Here is a 24,473-nt window from a genome sequence, read left to right as displayed (position 1 = left end):
AACATTAGTCCAACGTTGGCGCGCTGTTGTGACGTTCCATCTTCTGTGAAATTCTTCGGCAATAGCTCGCCATCTATTTGGTTCTGTTGGACAGGATATGACTTCATCTTTATACTGCCGTACAATTGCCTGGCAACCTCTGGTATAAAAGTACTTATAGTATTGCGCGCGACTCTGAAATCGTACTAAAGGGTTGGATACATAGCGCCAGAAGCTAAATGCCTTAAGGTAACAGTAACTTTCAGACCGGGATCTAGTGCCTTTCTGAATCGAGTGTCTATCTTCTGAATTCGAGGACTTACTCTGTTCAAAAGTTCATCAAACATTTTTGGAGACATCCTTAAAGTTAAAAAAAAAAAAAAACTGTTGATCATCCATCCTTAATTTTTTCATAAGTCGGTCGTAATGCCCAAACTGGAGTCTTCCTTCAACAAAAAGCCAAGTGCAGCTGAATTAAAGATTGCAGAAGTAGGTTTTGATCATGTGTGTTCATGGTTGAAGTACAGGTAGAAGTTATTGCATCCGTTTATCATATCAACAGAATAAGGTCGTGCAATTATCGAGGCTAGGACGTAGTAGTATCGTAGAAGGGACGGCAATCAGCGTACTATTGTCTTCCTCATCGCCGTATAATAGTATCAATATCGTAGTAGAAGCGCAATAAGGACGTAGCGAAATCGGGATAGTCGCAGTGAAATCGTAGTAAGGTCGCACGATTTCCAATACATTGCTTCTACGCCCATCACATTGACGCCCATCCCGATCTTACTACGTCCTCATCGCGACCTTCCTATGCCTCTACTACGACTAGTTTTGGCCACGACTGCACTACGAATGTTTTGAGCATGTTCAAAGTTGGTCGTGGACCTCCACGACCATGAAGACTTTGACACGTCCTTACTTCGACCACCACGATCTTACTACGACTTCAAAATTATTTCATAATTTCTGAGGTGGTAGTGGGATCGTGGTCCTAATGTGATAGGGTATTACTGGATGAAACTTTTTAACGTTTGTGAAGAAATCGCAATGATTATTATAAGTTATTGGAATTCTTTTAATTTCAAAACACTTACCGAAGCAAAACAAAATACGTAAAGAAGATCAAAGATACAGTGATGAGTTTACTCTTGAAAAAATATGCACGCGTTTTCGAATGAGTTGAAAAGCGATGGTTTTCATAGACATGTCTGTTAGAGAACGTTTCCACCTGAAGCGGATATACTGCGCAATAGCTCGAATAAACACCAAAGTGTTAACATTAGAATTATAACTAGGGCACAACAAACTTAAAAAGTTAAAAAAGAATATAAGTTGGAGAAAAATGGACAAAACTACGATCAAGAAGAAGGATGAAAAAATACTGTATTAGCTTGGAGACACATCCTCCATATGCAGGACCCTGTGGAATATTGCCACAAAATAGATAAACGTTAACATTCAGTTGTTAGTGTCATCTGTTTTGTCGTAAAGCGCAGTTCTAAATAGACCCTAACAGACAATGGTAATTATCAGTCAAGTTATACGAAGCAGGCCTTACTACATCTGTAGTATCCTTTAGTTGCATTTCAATGGGATAGATGCGATTTACATAGTCACCAAGCAATGAATTTTTAAGTTAGAGAACATCGTTTTTATAGCCGATCGTCTGTTGAAAGACAAGTTCACCAAAATGTTATTAGCAACGAAAAAAATCAAGCAATTTTATGACGCAAGGTTCGGAGAACTTTTTAATCAAATCAGATCGCTTTTATTAAGGATGACGTGTTCCTACCTAAAATAAAATATATTCATCTACATTGACATTTGTTTTACACGAATGTGGATTAATTCTTTCAATCTGATTTTCACTGTACAATTAAGATATACTTATGTGAAGAGTGTTGAAGGTTGAAAATTGAACATACTGTTTCATATTAATAATTTTACAGTATACCACAATAAGTATTGGTATGTGTCTTCCTGATAGCTGTTCAGAGCAGGATACTCAAATTTTAATTGACTCCAGTAAGTATGTTGGATAAACCTGATCATCAAACTAAATCAAGATTTTATTCTTTTTTATTGTCAAAGAAAGAGAAACATCTATGTGTTCAGGTCGAAGAAAAAGAATAAAACACGAAATGAAAATTTAAATACAATTCGAGAAAAACGAAAGTAACAACAGCCAGTACTATAATACATTGGAAATCATACCATGAATGCGGATCCAGGATTTTTAGAAAGGGGGGCCCACCAACAGGGCAACGTTAGGAGTGGAACTTGTAAAAAGTATATGCATTTACCATATAAGTAGCTCCATAAGGAATGGTGCCCATCCCTCTTAATCCGCTTCTACACCACATCTCCTTATCTTTATATACAAAAATAGATAAACAACAACGTATAGCTCAAGACTGGGGCATCGACTCCAAGACACGTAACTAATTTGGACTGAAAAGACGGTTACACTATTTAGGATTTTGGCATCTTGTTAAACCTTAATGTTCCCACCACTTTCATTCGGAAGTTTCTATACTATGACTATGAAAGTCCATTGCAAATTGTTCCAATGAGGATCGATTGACGTCATTTCTCCAAAATTTGCCAATACATATTGACATTGATTTTTATTGAGAATATACTTGGAGGTTTAGTACATTTATTCCATCCTATTCTTTCTTATCTATGCAATATCTTTTTTTCCTTTTTAGTCCTAAGAAATTATACAAACAACATATTTATTGTTAATAAAGCAGAATGCCAGGAACCGGATAAACCTTTTGATTCGAGAGCTATTATTGTTCTGTAGGTATTTATATATGTTGTTTTTTTTTTTGTATTTCTGGATGTATGATTGCACAGTCTGTATCCATAGCTTAAGCACATATGTCACAGATCTTAGTGTTTACATTTTTGTGAAAATTAAGACACGCTTATGCATATTTAAAGAATAATTAAATTTAGAATGATTGACAAACCAACTAATAAGATATGAGTTTTACTCATTGTTGAAGGCCGTACGGTGACCTATAGTTGTTAATTTCTGTGTCATTTGGTCTCTAGATCTCGTGGAGAGTTGTCTCATTGGCCAATCATACCACATCTTCTTATTTTTATAAGCTCTTTGTACATTGTACTCTTAACTATGTTTTATTTGAAATATATCGTTTATATGGCATAATTTGCACCTTTTATTCTCTCAAATCCAACTGAAATGAACTATGATCGATTATTTGCACTAAAAATTACGTTTTGTTTTGAAATTTTTAACAAACTATATGATGCCCTTTTTGAGTCTTGTCTGACGTTTATTTGTCAGTTTCTCTTCGACATGTCTTCTTGGTACCTTCCGCCTCTTTTTTTAGTATATTGTAGAAGCATAAAATATATGCCACTATTTTCTTCTAGCTATCAATCTTGTCTCAGATTATCTTTTTTTTTTCATTTTTAGTGTTATTATTTCTCTCTTCGTATTTATAATGGTTGTTGGAACCTTTTATGATGTTACAATGATTCAGTTGCCTAAATGGGAGAAAACAAGTAGACAATCAGAACTTCATGCAGAAACAGCATTTGTAGAGAGTGAAAAGACGCCACTGATTCATCATGATGTAACAGATAGTTATAGTAAATATAAACAAGGTCTGTTTATAACAGCGTAAAACTGATAGAATGTTTAGGGACAGAAATAGTCTGATACTCGTTTCAAAACTAGTTCAAAGACTTAAAAGCACTTGTGTTTTAAGTTAAAACAACGATTGGTTTAATTGGCTGTTACATTTGCTTGTGTTTTGATACTAATAAAATTGAAAATGGAAATGGGGAATGTGTCAAAGAGACAACAACCCGACCAAAGAGCAGAAAACAGCCGAAAGCCACCTATGGGTCTTCAACACAGCGAGAAAATCCCGCACCCGGAGGCGGGCTTCAGCTGGCCCCTAAACAAAAAAGTGTACAAGTTCAATAAAAATGGACATCACACTAAACTCCGAAACATATAAATGAACTTAAATTAAAAAAACATACAAGACTAACAAAGGCCAGAGGCTCCTGACTTCGGACAGGCGCAAAAACGCGGCGGGGTTAAACATGTTTAATTTGTGATATCTCAACCCTCCCCCTATACCTCTAGCCAATGTAGAATAAACAAACACACAGCAAAACGCACTGTAAAACTCAGTTTAAAAGAAGTCCGAGTCCGATGTCAGAATAGGTAACAAAAGAAACTAAGCAAAATGACAATGATACATAAATTAACAAAGGACTATTAGCAGTTACTGACATACCAGCTCCAGACCTCAATTAAACTGATTGATTAAAAGACTACGTCTACACCATACGAAAACCAAGCACAACCCCTCCCGCCAGGGCCCAACACCATACCATCACAAAATACACGAGAAGAACACAACCCGCACCATGCCAACAACTGGTTTTAGAAAAAATACGTCCATCTCCGAACAAGCCGAAACACAAACACCATAAGATGGTGACAAGGGAACGCCACCATCCAAAAATGGATAATCAACAACAGGAAATGAAAAATCATCTCTTTTATCATAAATTTTGGCACCAAGCTTTCCGTTAAAGACATAGATATCAAAATCCAGGAAAGGGCAGCGCCCATTGTCAGCATTAGCCCTACCTAAGGTCAGTTCAGCGGGACAAATCTCCCCAGTGTACATACCGAAGTCGTCATTATTGAGAGCCAATACATCATCCAAATATTCATAAGTGTCACCAAACTCCTGCATCAGACGCCGTCTCGATGGGTCCCTGCTGATTCCAGTCATAAATTGCAACTCATAACAACACAAAAACAGGTCCGCAACATGTGGTGCACAGTCAGTCCCTACCGGAACTCCGACAACTTGACGATACATGCACGGAACCTCCATAGCGAACAAAAATGTTATCTAGTAAACATTCAAGGGCAGTTATCGTATCTTGTCTTCATCAAAAGTGGTTTTTATGAAACAGATGCAGTCTTTCCCCTACTTATATCACTAAAAACAATACAGACTTGTATTATTACCTTTACTGTCCATCGTTATCAGTTTTCTCTTGTTACAAAATATATGCTACTTTTAAGAATAAAAAATGTTGCGTTGTGTTTTTGGTTTTCATTGACTCGCTTCCAGATTTTCTGGTCTAAAACAGTTAAACTTTTACAGTGTAAAAATATGTCCTAATCATTGAGATCCACCCTTTAAACAAAAAGAGGCCGTCAGTTCATTCAAGACATTCTGGGGGGATAGTGGTAAATAGCATATGCAATTGGATTATTTCAATTGCGGCTACCTCATGACAATCAGCAATCGAGAATATAGAAATAATCATAGTTAAAACAAGATGGCAGCAGTTATTTCTTGCTTTATTTTAAAGAAATTGAAAAATATTATTTAATATTTCCAGGACTGTTTGGTCAACTTTTATTGCCATTTTCTGTGTACACCAATGGAGCAAAAATATTTAACACACATCAACCGGAAGGTTCCTTAACAGCTATCAACGGAATCCGGTTTATATCCATGACTTGGGTTATACTTGGACATGCATATGGATTCATTTTAAGTGATGTTGGTAAGATATTTTGATGCTATCAAACATAAGAAAGTCAGCAGCTTTTGGTTAAGCAATCGATTGCGTCTACTGCAAAACATTCATTTTTTTGTGGTTTTACTTTTAATTTAGAGGGTGGTAGTGATTGAATTATGAACTACAAAAATTACTAGAAATAAAATAGATCTAAAATGATAAATACAAATAATAATACTAACACTAAAAAATAGTTTTATTTTGCATTAGCAGTTCAGATAATGCACCCTTTCAAAATTACAAAACCTTCAAAATGACACTATATTATATGCAGTTTGAAATAGTTTGTCCAAACTTCATATAATATAGTGCCATCTTGGAGGTGAACGCTGTTTAATCTTGATTGGTGAAATAACAAAACACAAATACATTGCAACGTTAAAAGTTTTAATGTCTTTATTGACTACACATGATTAGTGAAAGACGGGGGTCCTGAATATGAAACGTCGTAGAATTTGATAATTCTGTCAAATTGATATTTATTTCATGAAAAATGAATATGACGACACAGTTTGGTAATTTTTAGTGTAAATAAACATGTTTATTGTGTCATCATATGGGTATTTACAAACATTATTTTGGAAAAAAGAATATGATCGAGATTCTTATGAAAGGCTATCTTACTCGCATTACCTCTATATATAAGATTTCGTGTGGCAATATATATGTAAATGAATATTTTTTGGAGGGTAAGGCTGGTGGTTTATATATGGCAGAGAAGATCACAGAATGTGACATCCTTTCTAGTGTTTCGTTTAATAAAAGAACTTTGTAGTTTAGAGGACAAATGTTGAATATATGATTTATGATATACGAAATAGTAATCATGACTTACGAGCATAAGGAGGATGTTAGTATAATAGATATTAGATAGATCTATATAACACTGTAATTTAAAAATAAAAACTCGTCTTTTCATACCTTCGTATTAATATTTGATATAAATATTAGAGAACTATTTCATTTCAGATAATGTAGGAAGTTTTCTACCAAAGATGATTAAAAGAGCAACATTTCCCGCCATCAGTAATGCCTTGGTTTCGGTAGATACATTTTTTGTTCTTAGGTAAATATTACTCTTTAGTTGTTGTTATTTTGTTGGTGAGAACATCAAAAATTAAAAACTATAACGAAATCAAAGAACACTTGTTCGTTTTCAGAAATCAAAATTTGTCGTTTAAAACTGGTAAATTCAAGAGAGAGAACTTTTTTACATCATAGAGTGAATACATAATCTACAAAATTTTTGCTGATATTCACAGTGGCTATTTTTAGTTTAGAGTATACTAAATATGACCAGTTTTCTGGTATCCTTAATGAAAATTAAAAGCCCAGTAGGCATGCATTTGAATACCCATAACTTTAAACGTGTCTAGTCGAAAAAATTTTAAAGTAAATCCGAAAAACTATGGTTTTATGTATTACAATATACCTAAATTCTTATTAACATGACATAACGTAGACGACGCATTTGATTTTGTAAACACTGCTAGAATATTTCCCCTTTTTAATTCGTACTAAAATGCTGAAAAATACCTTTTAAATCCATTGACTCTTTGAAATTTATAAAATCAGTAAAAAATAATTACAAAACTCACAGTCATAAAAAAGGAGAACATTTTGAAGGGGATTTGGGTTTAATTTTATCAAAAACCCATCAACATTTCGTGTCCTAGGGACTTGATGGTAAAAACTACAATATGTTTCAAAAAAGCAACAAATAGTTCGTCTGAAAATTATATGACATCGTGTCGATGTTTTCCATCGGACAACTTTACAGGGTTAACACCAAACAGTACATAATATTTTTCGTCGGAAATTTTCCCCAGTAACGTAACCTGCGATAGCAAGTGTTTTGTTTTTCCCTCAGCGGGTTTTTGACCTATAACTATGTGACATCATAGCAACTCCTTCTGCACTGTGTACAGCGCCTTTTGCCATTTCAATAGAACAGTATGCATTTATATTTCAGTGGAACGTTACTGGTGTACATAGTAATGAAAGAACTAAAGAAAAAAGGAGGGAAACTTAATTGGGGAATGTTTTACTTTCACAGATTTTGGAGGTATGCATACAACATATTCAAAAAGAAATATGCATAATGTAGTACCGACAAATTAAAGACTTTACTTTGTCTAGATTTGGAATATTTTAAATATATAAGGCTGCTGTTTGTATAAAATCATGTTAAATATCATTCAAGTTTCCGGTTTAAAATTACTTTATAATTCATGGTTAGGCAACCAAGCATAGTTTGCCTGCTTCTTATTAAATTAATCCTTAATTAACTCGTAAATATATTTATTAAGAATATTTGATATAATACTTGATTGGTTATGTTTTCGTATGTTAATACTGTATTATATAGAATAATATGCATTTTATTTGTTTCAAAACATATTTCTAATAAAAAAAAACTATTCATAAAGCAAACAAAGAAATTAAAGAAACAATTTTGACATTTTTGTTCATGGAGTGATCTGTTTATATCTGATTGGCAATGAACGTCACGCCGGTGTTCTTTCTGTTTACCTCTTCTTGTATATGATCGATTATTAAGCCTTAGCTAAAGATATTAGAGTAAAAACTTTCATATTAACTATGTTTTACTGAGAATCAATAGTACAAACTGTATTCAAAAAGAAAATATCTACCCTTTCACTTGCACAATAAAGTAAATAAACATTTTGGTCGCATTGTTAAACAACCGTTGTTGTAGAATTCAGACACTAACTGTATCATATCACCCATTTTTTTCAACTGAACATATGATTATAGTTTATTTATTTATTTATTTGTTCGTTCGTTTGTTGTTTTTTTTTTATTCGAGAAGACTTTTATACTGAACTATATATATCTAATATAAAAAAGATGTGTAGAAACCCACACCAAAACATTACTTTTCACTGTTTACCAAGAAAATATTTATTATCTTAAATATTTTTTGGGGTTTGACTGTTCTCGAAGAAGGCAAAAGCAGAAAAGAGCTTCGAATGCTACAAATTCATAACATGTTATCTTTTTGTTCATTTTTAGATTAAGATTCCTGAAAGTATTTTCTATTCTCAGGTTGACACCACCTTACATGCTGGTACTTATGGTATATGTTTCACTCTTTCCATATATCGGTAGTGGTCCAGTATGGAAAAAAGATGGCGCAGAGTACAACTACTGTAAAAACTCCTGGTATTACAATCTCTTGTATATCAATAATTTCTTTGAAAAACCAGAGGATACGGTAAGATTATTAAACTGATGATCATTTTAAAGTTTTTTTTAAACATTTGTGCGTTTTTGTAGGGTATAACATTGATATAAGGAAACTTCTATTAATATACAATAGATACAAGAAGATGTGGTATGAGTGCCAATGAGACAACTCTCCATCCAAGTCACAATTTGTAAAAGTAAACCATTATAGGTCAAAGTACGGCCTTCAAGACTAGTGTGAAATTGCATACTAACTCATATTAACTTTATTCTCAAAAAGTGGCATAGCTTTTGGTCTCATGATTAAAAGGAGAAAGTGTGATAAGGCTACTTTTTTACCCCTTGGATTCGAAAAATCAAAAAGTATCATAAATATATCAAATAATATCCTTCAGATGTTCATAAAACATTAGTCTGTCAGATATTAGTATTAACATTTTAGAACTTTGTCTGGTATATTTTAGGTCTAAAACTTTTTGCATGGCCTCGTTTAGAGATCTTGTCATGAGCTAAAGCTTTACACAAAAAATAATTTGCTACAAGATGTGTTTTATAAAGATTTTGATGGATGTAAAATATTTTTTTGAGAAGGGCCTTGGGTCATAGTTATCTTCTTTGTCCAAATTCTATTAGAAAAATGGTCGTGTTAGGTAAGATAGGTCGAGTTCAGCATGTTTATAGCGTCAAAGTGACATCACATATGAATTTTCTGTACTGAATTGTCCATATTATATTTATGTGTTAATTTTTCAATGCAATTAACATTGTTTGGAAAGACTTGATTAATTTTCAGGGACCAACTATGGCTCTTATCATACCTCCTTTGAGAATTGTCTCTGTTTGTTCTTATATTTCCTGTTATCATTGCAGAATAGCAGAACAATTAAACTTTTTCAAATAAGATTAATATATCGAAATGTTTTGATTTTAACAAGACAAAAGATAAACTGCGGTCAATTCTTGGTTAGGTTATACCCTGAATATAGATTTACATGACACTCGTAACTAAACAAACTTATTCATTGAAGTTTTATTATTTTTGCAATGAAGTTCTTTCTTTTACATTCACCATAATAAAGCATGTGTTTTTGTCTTTTTTTCTGTCCTCTCAAAGGTTTTATCCATCCGTGTTTTAATCGATAGTTGTGATAATGATTTCAATATTTCACTTTCATAAAAATATGCAATGTATTTCAGTGCTTTGGATGGGCTTGGTATCTAGCTAATGACATGCAGTTTTTTGTACTCAGTCCTTTGATTATACTGCCATTATTTCTGTAAGTTAATTTGAGATACTACTTTTTTTCAACTATTAGAATTAATGTTTAAACGTATTAGAGTGTCAAAATTGAGAATTGTCCGAATAAACAAAGCAAGCAATTCGAATAATGAATAATATGAAATAAGGAGATGTAGTATGATTGCCAATAAGGCAACAATGATGTAAGCAATTATAGATCACCGTATGGCCTTCAACAATGAGGAAAACCCAATCTGTATAGTCAGTTATAAAAGACCCTGACATGGCAAAATGTGAAATAATTCAAATGAAAAAAACTAATGGCCTGAATTAAGGAAAGACAATAAACGAAAAACAGATATATAGCAGACAATAACCAACGAAACCACTGAATTACAGACTCTTGGCTTTGTAAAGTACAATTTAATGAATTTATTATGAATAATTGCATGATAGCAGGAATTTACTTATTGTATAAAAAGTAAAATAACTTAATTTGAATTATTCCTTAAAGATACGAAAACTATGTGGTAATTATAACTGTTTTTGCTTGATTAGTATGTATTACGGTGATGTATTGTGTTTGCTTTAGTTACCCGATGATTGGTTACGCTTTACTATTGGCCTTTCTATGTGGAACATGGATAGCAACCGGAATAATGGCTACGAAGTGGAATGTTCCAATGTCATCGTTTGACGGGTGAATAATATGTTTTTCAGCTTATACAAATAAGAAGATGCGGTATGGTTGTCAATGAGACAACTCTCCAACATAGACCAAATGGTGAAGAAGTGAGCAAGTATAGGTCACCGTATCGGCTCCAACAATGAGCAAAACCCATACCGCATAGCAAGGTAGTTCAGCCAACTTTTACTTTAGATGTGCAATATCGTCATGTGTATGGATCATGAATTATTTTCGAAGCAACTTAGTGTTATACGGGATTTTGTTTATGTTAATTGTTATTTATTTTTTAAGTATATCAAAATAACTGCAACCTGTCCATATTTTATTCATCCTATTTAATAATAATGTTCGTTTCGTGCCTTCATTTATGTTTTTAATTGTTATTACATTTGATCTTTGACAGATTAAGAGAAAATCATTTAGTATTAGACTTATCTTTTGTTTGCGTTAATGTCTTTTTTTCCTTCTTCTTTTATTTCGTTGGATTTATATGCATGTATTATTGTATATGTTTAGAGGTGACATGACCCACTACTATGAAATATACTTCCGGCCATACTTTAGAATGGGACCTTACCTTGTTGGTATGTTCACAGGATATCTACTTTATAAAACAGATTTAAAGTTCAAAATGAATAGAGTAAGTATATCATTAAATAACACAGCGATATAAAAAAAAAATGATTAAATCTGTACTTTTATAAACATACATTACTTTACACATGAAAAAAGAATAAATATGAAATACGCATATCATGAGAAAATAACCTAATATCACAATAAAAATAGATCAACTCGATCAGACCCTGTGGCACAAATGTAACCTTTATTTCCTCCAAACCTTCATTTCCGTTTCCGGATGGTTGATAGGGGGAGGGCTTTTCTTGTACTGCAGGGGATTAGTTGATGGAAAAGGTAATTATTGGGACGAAATATAAAAAGCCAATAGAGTTATTTATGATATGTCTAATTGACGATTAATTTAATGTGATTTCGAGACAGGGTCTTCCCGCCCAAATGTGACCCGCCATGACATTCCATGCTTATGGCGGTAAACGTCATAATGAGAAACCGTCGATGTAAAGTAACAAACGTAATCGGGGTACCTGTTACTGAATGTTCAATTATATCATGCGCGGTAAAAGAAAGTTTAATTTTTTCATGACTTAAAAACATTTGAATTTATTAAGATATACAAAACAAGTAGATTTTTTAACGTACAATTAATAATTTAGGTTAAAATCCCGTTTAGAATAGCGTCCTAAATTCACACAATTTATCTTTAAGATTTCATTGCGTAAATCACTTTCTCTTGAATCATTAATATGTTTTCGATTATACAAAATGGTTAAAATTATATCACCATTGCTAGATATTATTTAGAAAAATAAAGTACCGAAAAATTATAACTTTCCAGAATCAGATTAAATCTCATTGTTGCATATTGTAAGGGAGAATATGAACATATACCGGTACATGTAAATCAACCGATAGTGTCTCATTCCATGTTTATACTTAGTTTTTTTAAAAAAAATTTTTCTTTATCTTTGACTGTCTTAGAACTACATAAACAAGATGTATGTGTTGTTGAAAGTATTCTTACATTCCTTTCACATACATGCCCTAATATTATTCATCATGCTGTTTGATTTTTCATCTTACTCTGCATTAACAGATCTTTGATTTAATCACTTTGTCAGGATACATGTACATAATGTGTTTTTTATACTTGGTTTTGGTGTCAGTTGGGGTGAGACTATACTCGACTTGGTGTAGAGGGAGGTCGGATGAAACTCGTATGTGTATGTGGCTGACAAGTAATTTGTATGCTGTTCATGTTTTGTTTTTAGGACTTTATCATACCACTAGGGTTTCTGAAATTGTCCGGTGCCTTAAAAATAAAAACACAAAGTTCTGTTCAGATGGAATACACAGATCTGTTTTGTTTATTATTGTACAATACTAAACTTCAAATTGAAATACAAATTACCATAGTAATAATTAACAAATGCAATAAAATTGTAAATAAATCAAATAACATTGAACAATTTAAGCTTTCCATTAAATTAAAATTAAACGAGTATATTGTTTCTATTTTCAGATTACAGTTTAAAAATTTACTTTTGACCACAAATTATTTCTCAATTTAAATGATTAAGTCATTACAAAAAATGTGTAAAGTTTACTAACCTTTAAAATAAAAACACAAAGTTCTGTTCAGTTGGAATACACAGATAGTACACCAACTGAACAAACTTGTTTATATAGTACCCGGAGAAATTATCCCATTAATCAAATAAAGTAATAAACGTCTGTACTAAAATTTTGCATCTTTGAAGTGACCGTTGAATTACCCTTATTTAAACTCTTAACCTTCCCAATACACTTAAAAGTAACATGTGTAATGGGGTTTACGTAACATGGTCATTTAGTAATCTGAATCGAGTGTTTACTTACATCATAAACCCCACTGGCTAAATTTGTACATGGTCGATAAAATTTTATATGTGGTCATTTATCTATGGACAAGTGCAACTAAATTATGTATACATTATATTTCAACCTTTGAAGAATATTGAATGAAAACTTCTCTATAATAATACTCCCCCACTCCATTTAATTTTGGAGCTCCAAAATTTTGGGGAAAAAGACAAATCAACAACACAAATAATTGAAATGAATATGTACAAACAAATTGAAGCACATAAAAGAAAAATATCTGTTTTTATTCTTAAAAAAAAAAAAAATGCGTTTCCAAACAACATATGTGGGTTGTAAGGAATATGGCTGATATCTGTTGATATTGTATATATCGGTTAGACAAGTTGTTATGACCAAGATGACTGATTGCATTTTAGTTATTCTTATTCGTGACTTTATATGACCATATACATGCAGTATTTTATTTATGGCTTTTTTAAATAAAAAAACCAAAAACAATTTGATCTTAAAAATATTTTTCATTTACAAATCTCTTTATTCTTTATTATAAGAGCGTTGGTGTTTTTTTTTTTATCATTATTATTATTGTTTCTCTATTACTTTTGTGGTAAGCCCGCTTTTCTTGGTAGTCTGCTCGAACTCCAAACATACCTGAGTCATTTCCTCTCTATGGAGTATGCTCATATTCCTGGGTATTTTGCTCCGACTCCAGAACTACCGCAAGTCATACCCTCATTTTCTATTATATTACTTTAGTCAAATTTGTTGTTTGTTTTACAATGGATAGTTTTCTAAAACATTTGATTACAGTTAAGATTTACCATTATGGATAAGGATTTGCCTATGCTAGAATAATATTGTGTTTGCTACAATCAAGGTTTTACATGATGACTAGCTAGGTCAACATATTTAACACTAATTTAATTAGGTGATCAACTAAAATTAAATTCTTATGATTAAACTAACATTAAATTCTTGCACACAGGAACCTTAAAACACATGTTTTACTCAACATTTTAATTGTAATCGCTCTAGAACCATTAAACACTTTAACAATCAACCAAGTTTTGTAATTCATTTTCACACGTGCATTTCTCTTTAAATGACTATTTATTTATTTATTTATTTATCTATATTTGTTCCTTATACGACACTTTGCCTTATCTCGACATTTTCTAATGTGGACGTTTTATTCCACATAATATCAAGTTTTTAAGTCTTTAAACAACCAACCTCTTCTTACAGATTTGATTTTTGTTATGTACTTTTATCTTTTGAAGGTTAAAGTTTAAGGCATTATTTAAAGGCTCTCATATAAACAAGGATATTTCTTCCTTTCCTTTTTACGTTTAATGAATTTGAACCGCCTAAACGTTAGCGTCTAAGACATATTACATTTCAATATAGTTACTCTAAGTTACTTGTTGTTTTTTTTATTAAGTAAACTAAAAATATTTTCCTGATCATCTCATATTTCTTTATTTTTATTTTACATCAATCATCATCATTTTAGTATCTTAGTTGCCATTTACAGTCTTCCAAATTAAATGATTTTTTTTTTATCAACACTTTAAATAAAGATGTTTAGGCACTTAAATATAATAATTCATATTTCGTTTATCTCAATTTAGACATTTCTTTTTTAAATTTACCTTTATCAATGACTTCATTTTCAATTTAACCTAATTCTTACATACATTATTTTTTTTTTTTACTAACTAACTTTAACTTACTTTCTATTTTTTTCACCTTATCGCTATTTTATCTATTTTAACTTTAACTTTAACTTTTTTTTTTCTATTTAATTTATTTTTAACATTAACGTTTACTTACTTGCTATCTAATAATCAGATTTTTTTCATAGAACATATATACAATATATACACAAAGCGTGAAAAAATAGTTAAATTTAAAATAAACGTCCAAAATTCAACTCCGTCAGGGACCACCTTTCTCCGTTCTCCGTTCTCCTTTCTCCATTCTTTGTTATCCTTTCTCCAACTTTGGATCCCAGTGCTGGTGACAACGGGTGAAATCCTTTAAGGTTGTTGTTCATGCTTGGTTTCCTTGTCCTGTTTTTTTTTTTTTACCACTTCTAAGTTTCATCCACCGGAAATCGTTTTCTTTTCCTCCACCACTTTTTATACTTGGTTTTGGTATTGTTTGGGGTGAGACTATACTCGACTTGGTGTAGAGGGAGGTCGGATGAAACTCGTATGTGTATGTGGCTGACAAGTAATTTGTATGCTGTTCATGTTTTGTTTTTAGGACTTTATCATACCACTAGGGTTTCTGAAATTGTCCGGTGCCTTAAAAATAAAAACACAAAGTTCTGTTCAGATGGAATACACAGATCTGTTTTGTTTATTATTGTACAATACTAAACTTCAAATTGAAATACAAATTACCATAGTAATAATTAACAAATGCAATAAAATTGTAAATAAATCAAATAACATTGAACAATTTAAGCTTTCCATTAAATTAAAATTAAACGAGTATATTGTTTCTATTTTCAGATTACAGTTTAAAAATTTACTTTTGACCACAAATTATTTCTCAATTTAAATGATTAAGTCATTACAAAAAATGTGTAAAGTTTACTAACCTTTAAAATAAAAACACAAAGTTCTGTTCAGTTGGAATACACAGATAGTACACCAACTGAACAAACTTGTTTATATAGTACCCGGAGAAATTATCCCATTAATCAAATAAAGTAATAAACGTCTGTACTAAAATTTTGCATCTTTGAAGTGACCGTTGAATTACCCTTATTTAAACTCTTAACCTTCCCAATACACTTAAAAGTAACATGTGTAATGGGGTTTACGTAACATGGTCATTTAGTAATCTGAATCGAGTGTTTACTTACATCATAAACCCCACTGGCTAAATTTGTACATGGTCGATAAAATTTTATATGTGGTCATTTATCTATGGACAAGTGCAACTAAATTATGTATACATTATATTTCAACCTTTGAAGAATATTGAATGAAAACTTCTCTATAATGAAGAATATTGAATGAAAACTTCTCTATAATATGTTCACCAATAAGATAAAAGACGAACATTAGAAATCATATTAAATAATACATAGCTCCTTGATGGTTTATTATATATCATGGTATTCACTTTCTTGGCATGGATGTAGTTTTCCTAACGAAAGAAAGAAAAAGGTTTAAGTCATTATCATTTTGATTGCAGATTCCGGCCCATTGTTGATATGGCAACCGAATAAAAATTCTTCAGTCATTTAGTTACCAAAGCTACGATTACATTTTGATTAATTTAGAAAGACTTGACCCCCCCCCCCCCCCAAAAAAAAAAAAAAACAAAAAACAAAAAACAAAAAACAAACATACAAACTATAATAACAAACATACATGTAAAAAATTGAAAAAAAAATGAATTTGTAATAAATTCGAATTTAACAAAAAATTCTATAATTCTGTTATTTTGAGAATCTAGCAAAATAACTTGTTTTGAATCAATGAATACATGTACTTCACAAAGATCCCTGTTAAACCCATTAGCCTGAAAATCTCATGGCTGGTCACAAATAAGGCACGTCAATTTCATGTTTTCTAAAAATATTTTCCTAGGATGCCCTTGGTCCAAAATATTATAAGACTTTTTTTTATCTTGATAGTTTCTAAATTTATTTGGTTGGCTGATAGCGGCTGTATCAGCATGCGCAGTTTTATATGGTGTATATGATGACGTCAACGGAAGTCGTGAATCAAGAGAGGTATCTTCGTTCTACATAACAGTGCATAGAACCGTCTGGGGTGCTGCTGTGGGCTGGGTTATTTTTGCTTGTGCTCATGGATATGGAGGTAATTACAATTTTATTGCATATCTTTACGATATGCTGTTAAATAATATAGGTTTATGGATATAGCATTTGTCGCCTTTTTTCTAAATCAAATATTATAACATTTGAAAGTTGTTGATTTCTTTGGTATCTCACAATTCATAAATCCGGCCATTTCTCTTTTTTATGCGCATGCGACAGGTTCAAATTGTAACACATTAATATTGAATTTGTATGTTTGTATGGTCCGAAATAATAAACTATCTTATCTTGACTTCCATTGATCACCAACAATGTTCAAAACACAAGTTTTTTTTATTTTCAGCAAAATTAACTTTATTACCATTAACAAATGAAAATGAATGTTACTTTATTCAAATACAAGGACTTGTCATGCCAAATCAAGAAATTTGATTGGATATTATGAATGTTTATGAAATAAGATAAAAATGCTACTATCTGTTGCTGAAGTAACATTAAGCACGGGATTAATCTAAATAACAACACACATTTCGTATTGTGTTACTGAAGAGTTGAGTTTACTCGAACCCTTTTTTTTTGCTGTGCAAATTAATTACAAATTTTAATCTCGGACTTTATATCATTCTAAATGAAAACTCAACTCAACAATGAGACATATTTAACCATATTTCTAAACTGATACAATCAAATTTTTGGGATTCAATCACATTAAAACAGTTAAGTTTGAAAATAATGGAAATAATGCAGATCAAATAAAAGTACAATCCCGACAGTTATCCCCGATCACACAATCGACCTAAAATGTCTCTGTGGTTGAATGATTCTAATACATTGAAAAGAATATTCCTCTAATAATGTATTTTAAAACAAATGTTATACGTTTACAATTAGTTATTTATTAATGAATATAAACATATATATACAGGATACATATGGTCTGGTTTCCATTTGTCAGAGTTCGTCAATAAGGCAACAGTAGGTATAACTAATGTTCAAATCTCACAAATCAAGATAACAAACAACAACTAAAGGAAACCAGATATCAAGAAATTCTGACCGTTCGCGAGTACACGAGTTCATCCCCAGCTTTGTGGGATTCGTGTTGCTCATTCTGTTGTTTTCTGTGTGGTATTTTATGCACGTTTGTTTTTCTTTTTGTCTTTATCCTTTCACCATGCTTTTATCAGTTTGTCTTCGAATTGTTGTTCTTGATTACCCCGTTGAAGCTTCTACCTATTTCCTGTTACATTCCTGGTATCATTATAAGTATTAAGACATTTCACTGAAATATCTTATAGGTTATGTGAATACAGTTCTCTCATGGAAAGGATTTATTCCACTGAGTAGATTAACATATTGTGCATATCTGGTACATCCGCCTGTGATATATTACTACCTATCTACACGACGAAGATTGATTCATCTATCTGATATAGAAATTGTGAGTAGAAAGGAGTACACATATACAAAATAAATTTTTAACATGTTAATTGGGTTATATATGTCTGTATACAATGATGCCATTAAACGTATTTAGATGTCTTGCATTTATCATGCTTTACCAATATATAATCTAAATATTTAAAGTAAAATTGCTGAAAGACCTCCTCTTCCTTAGTTACTGAAAGCTATCATTTACAAAATTATAATGGTGTAAATTGGATACATTCCATCGGGCTTACGTTCTCAGGGTGTATCTAGTACTTAAAATAGCGACGGTTTATTATGATTACATCACAGTATCGCATTGAACTATTAATCATAAACTTCTAAATTGCAATTCGCTGTAAATGATATGAACTATTATTCTCAACACGAGCATTTGATATTTTTCCCCTTATGTTTAGAAATGATATTATATTTTGTTTATTTATTTCGAATTTAGGAAAGTGATCTATGAACTATCGTGAAACGATTGACTGCTTGACGCTACCTTTGTTTATATTAAATCCGTTAGAAAGTAGAACCAAATCTTATCAGATAATCAATATAAAATCGATGAGGTTTTTTTGTCAATTTGTAATAACATTAAATTTAACTTTTCATTTAAGAAAGTGATTGACTTTGCAGAGGTTTTTGTATTTGGCTTGTAACATCAGTTTTCTATAATACCTTCATATTGTTGTATTATTTCAGGAAATTGACAGTTGTTTTCCATTCGTTCCATTGGTTGATAAAGTCGAGCCTTTGATTTTGTCAGGTTTAATGAACTTCCCCTTTTTGAATTCACCTTGGAGTTTGGTATTTTTGTTAATACTCTTTTGCTTGTTTATTCAAGAGTTGCTTTTTTGGGGAAAATTCCTCGTCTTTGCATTCCGGTTTAAAAGAATTTTTTATTTTTAATCTGTTCACTAATTGCTTATATCTTCGTCTTTTGAAATCTTGTGGATAGTTGCCTCATTGGCAATCATACCACATCTCCTTATTTGTATACTAATATATGTCACACGCAAATATATCCTGTATGAATAAGTTAGTACGACAGTAAAAATTACCCGATTGAATAACAGTAAGATGTTACTTTTCCATTCGGTGCATAAGAAGTAACCCATCCCGAGACGATACGAAGAAATGTTATTTTGTTCCGATATCATTTGAATTACCAAGTTAAAGAGATACCAAAGGGAAAGTTAAACTCATAAGTCGATAATGAAATGACAATGCTATGGCGAAAAACGACAAAAGACAAACAACCGTCTACAAAACTAAAGACTGAGCACGAACCCCACCAAAATCCAGGAGTGCTCTCTGGTGCTCGAGAAAGGTAAGAAGATCTTGTTCACATGTGGCATCCGTCTGTACAAACCCGGTGATAAGTCTGATTCGGTAGGCCACATTCGAGGAAAAGAGGACGGGATTGTGGTTACGACAATTGCAACATATATGTCGTCATCTGTGAAACAGATATTCCATAACGGTCGACCAACTATTTTGTTCTGTTTTCTATCGTTAGTAAAAGGTTCTAAGTCATACTTTGACGTGAAATTTCGGGGTATTCCGTATTCATCTTGTAAGGACCCTTTTCTTATTGCAAAAAGATTAACTCTACTTTGTCTACTTAAATTTCGAGTTCCAAAATAATTTTATGTTTAAGGTTATTTGAAAACAATACAGGCTATTTATCATATCAAAACTTTAACAAAAATTATTTGATGTTCTTCGTCACTTAAATACTTTTTTTTAAATTACCAGTCATATCTAGCATTTTAAGGAGAAAAGCCTCAAACATGAAAGACTGAAATGAAATTAAAACATGAACATTGATTTCTTTTAGAGTAAAAGTTATTGGAATAAATTCGTAACGATATTTTAGTTGAGTTCTAAATTTATGTTTTCAGATATATGAATTTCTTGGACATCTAGGTTTGTCATATGCTGCAGCGTTTCTAGCATCTTTAGCCTTTGAAGCACCGATGATGGGACTCGAAAAAGTTATATTTAAAAGTAAAGAGCATAAAAAATGAGTGTTTTGATCTTCAAACATTTATATATTGAGTTGGCATAATGTGTTGTAGCTATGACAAATGAGTGTTTGCGCAAGTGTAGGCATAAAATAATTGGGATACATATGCCAATCAACGTCTTCATTAATTTGGATACTGTGGTAAAATTTTATGTCGAAATAAAAGTTAATGTTTATATCACTGTGTTCTTATAATTATTTAATTCTTTATTCAAATGACTTTCCAGAAACACGACTTACCTAAAGGCTTAAACCCTTATCAAGTACATTGCTTTCAGTTGAAGGAAGCTGAATAATATAGTTACTTTTTACTTTGTAAGTTATAGCTACTCATAAAAGACAATCGTTGCTGAATAATCGATTTTTCTGGAAGGGAGGATATTCAGTTTTGAAAAACGAGTTTTTATTATTGACAAGGCTTTTGAAGTAGGCATGCATGCTCATGAAATTAATGTATTTGAAAAATGAAATAATGTTTGGAATAAATAACACATTCCCTCAAATCTTTCTTTATGACTTGAAGCAAATGAATAAATGTATAAGTTATAATTGTATTGTTGTTTTGAAATCACTGATCCTTTCATTTTTATATTGATTGGCTTATTTACAGTTTACAAAAATGAACAAAATATTTATGTTTTTCCTGTTCTGCAATTTCCCAAGTTAATGACGTTGTTGGATGGAATCTACACAAGCAGTCGATATAAACATAAGAATCCACTATTTCACAATAAAAAAAATAGAAAACACTACCAAGCTAGGTATAATAATACAAAATTACGTCCAAAAGGCTAGACAACATCCTGTTAAAAACAGTGATACAAACAACAATCCTCAAAGCAATAGACAGGTCACTACAAGGAAAAATTGTATTGCTCATAAAATTGAGAATGGAAATGGGGAATATGTCAAAGAGACAACAACCCGACCAAAGAGCAGATAACAGCCGAAGGCCACCAATGGGTCTTCAACACAGCGAGAAAATCCCGCACCCGGAGGTGGGCCTTAGCCTCGTGAATAACGGTAAATACTATTAGCGTTATCTCGGTAGCTGACAGCATTCTTTGATATATTTTGTTCATAGTATATATAAAAAATCCTTAACATTAATGAATGAGTGCACACGCTGAAATGTCTCACCAAATAAGGGTTTTATTACAAGTACCTCATAAACTTAATATTATCAATGATCCATAACAATAAGGTCAAATACAGATAAACCCTTCCAGACAGACATTCATTGGTTGTCGTTTGTTGCTGTATTTCATATTTGCATTTCGTTCATTGTTTTTACTTAAATCAGGCCATTAGTTTTCTCGTTTGAATTGTTTTACATTTGTCATTTCTGGGCCTTTTATAGCTTACTATGCGGTATAGGTTTTGCTCATTGTTGAAGGTCATACGATGACCTATAGTTGTTAACTTCTATGTCATTTGGTCTCTGGTGGAGAGTTATCTAATTGGCAATTATACCACACCTTCTTATTTTTACATTAAACAGGAAAACTTAAAATTGGCAAATGAACCTCGAAAATGAAGTCACAGAGTCAGATTATACATGCCAGACAGACACGTACACCTTACTTACATTCCATACACCAAATATAGTTGACCTTATAATAAAAGTATCGGAGAAGAAAACCTAACTAAAGAAACTTAACATTGACAAATGAACCACGAAATGAGGTCAAGGACATATGATACCTACCAGAAAAACATCTACTCCATAAAATCATTTTATACACCAAATATTGTAGACCTTTTGCTTATGGTATTTCAAAAACAGACCAAAACACAAAAAAACGTAATGAGATCAAGGTCATAAAACCAGTCAGACTGAAATGTACACCTTACAATCATTCCATGCTCCACATATAACTTACCTACTGCTTATAGTATCTGCGAAACGGACATAATCACATAACTTTAACATCGATCTCTGATACATGGAATGTGATCGAGGTCAGGTGAATCCTGTCTGACAGACACGTAGACGTTGCAATAAAGCCATATACCAAATACAGTTATCCTATTTCTCATAATAAGAGAGAAATTCACATGACAGAAAAACTATACATAAGTAGTCGCTGAACCATGAAAATACAAGATGATCTGTTGTACTACGTGTCAATTAAATACATCCAAACAAAAATCGTATTATCATTTTTCGTAGACCTTACCGAAAACAAAAAAAAACCAAAAAAACAACAAGAAAAGAGGCAGAAGATACCAATGGGTTAATCAACAATCATAAATCGGAGAAAAACAGTCAACATTGCCAAGTGATAGGTTTAAACGGAGAACACATTTAACTCTATCAGATGCGCATTTCGACATTTATTATCTCTACAACGAAGCTCGAGGCTTGAATATTTGAAAATCAAAATCAAATACAAACTTTGACGAGCTAATATAACTAAAACGGGTAAAAACATATCAAAATATTAACATGGAATCAGAGTTATGCATAAAGGAGATACATTCCATACTTTAAAATGGTTGTGTAGCAGCAAATTTTAAACAATTGAATGAATAGTGTGTCTTTCTTGCCAGAATTGAATACTGAGCTACTAGCCTGGTGATACCCTCGGGGAACAGTCCACCAGCAGCGGTATCGCCCAGTGTGAGTCATGTTATAATGTTGAAGTCATTTAATTATGGTCCATTTATGCTCTGACTGCCAACAATAGGAATAAAAATTACCTTTTTAGCATGGGAGAGTAAATCATGACTTCATTGTACATCAAGAAAACTAAGTAATAGGAAAAATGTATCCTACATGTCGTCGATCAACTGTTCTTTAATATTGTTTAACTAATGGTTTATAAGAGGGGATTCAGAAAAACAAGTTCCATTAAATTCTCGCTAACTTATTACTTTACTCTTAATGTTTTAAGCAATCAATAATAAAGTTTAAAAGGTCAATTTCATTCAAATTTTACGTTTTAAAGAATTTTTCACCTGGATATTGTTTTATTCTACAGCATATCCAAATTATATAAATATCCTTAAAACATCGTTATATAGCACGATATGCCAATAGCTCCACTTCTCTATCTGAATTATTAATATCTCCTCAACATCAATCGCAACCGATTTCTGAGTAACAATTAACATACTAACTGAAAGTTTGGTGTGAAACAATTCTAAAAGAATCCAACGACATGTTTGAATGCTACCTTGTCTGTCTCCTAAAGGAAAAGTATTTAAATGTTATGCTTGGTTAAAACGTGTTTCGAAAGTCTTAAACATATAGAGTTACTTTTTACCGTTACGGAATATCGATGTCCCAGAAGATGACCAATCATCTTTATCTCATTTATAACGTTATCTACATATACGACCGATGACTTTAGTGAAAACGACATCTTACAGGTATATACGCACTCGATATGATGTCCGCTTTTAGTAGTATTCATTTTGCTTGATACCTGTTTTTTTTTTTTTTTCTTTTTGACCGTGGTGATTTTGTTAACTAAGGCTTCTTCGACTTTAAAAAAGAGGTCGTTAGTTCTCTCCGGCTTCCTCCACCAAAAAAACACTGGCCGACATGATAAAAAAAAGTGCTGAAAGTGGTGTTAAACAACAGCAACAATCAATCAATCAACTAATTGACTTTTATTTTTATTGTCAACTCTGTATCTTCTTCTTGTTTCCTAAATAGAAAATTTTAATTAGTAGATTAAAAGTTTGTTAATATGTACAATATATAAAAAGACTGAATCAGATGAATTTAATTACTAGTAGTAGATTAAAGGTTTGTTAATATGTGCAATATATAAAATGATCATCCTCTATTTTGCCCTTTACCAGATATTGTCACATGTATATGACAACATTTATGAAGCATGCATGCACACTGTCCTTTGTAACTTTGATAAACGTCAGAAGGAAAATATTTACATATCAATTTATCAGTAAATGTTATGCAAAGTAAAGTTACAAAATACCTCAATGTTAATCAACGTTGTGAACAATAAGGTGATCTATCTCAAACTCAGATCTGGGGAATATTCCTAAAATGAATTTGTCAATTTTCACGTATCTC

The 24,473-nt window shown here is 31.8% G+C and overlaps 1 protein-coding gene across 1 annotated transcript; it reads left to right on the top strand.

Annotated features, from left to right (window-relative positions):
- The first annotated feature begins 3,491 nt into the window (after positions 1–3,491).
- On the top strand, positions 3,492–20,518 carry LOC127727761 (nose resistant to fluoxetine protein 6-like). The gene is made up of 10 exons (XM_052234878.1): positions 3,492–3,624; positions 5,368–5,565; positions 6,550–6,646; positions 7,553–7,645; positions 8,650–8,818; positions 9,988–10,067; positions 11,235–11,358; positions 16,816–17,002; positions 18,261–18,403; positions 20,301–20,518. Exons 1-10 carry the CDS (start codon positions 3,492–3,494, stop codon positions 20,424–20,426), a joined length of 1,350 nt encoding a protein of 449 aa, XP_052090838.1. The 3' UTR covers positions 20,427–20,518.
- Positions 20,519–24,473: the final 3,955 nt, after the last annotated feature.

Source organism: Mytilus californianus, unplaced genomic scaffold (assembly GCF_021869535.1).
Source record: "Mytilus californianus isolate M0D057914Y unplaced genomic scaffold, xbMytCali1.0.p SCAF_2, whole genome shotgun sequence".
NCBI classification, from domain to species: domain Eukaryota; kingdom Metazoa; phylum Mollusca; class Bivalvia; order Mytilida; family Mytilidae; genus Mytilus; species Mytilus californianus.
This window is presented reverse-complemented; position numbering and strand designations above follow the sequence as displayed.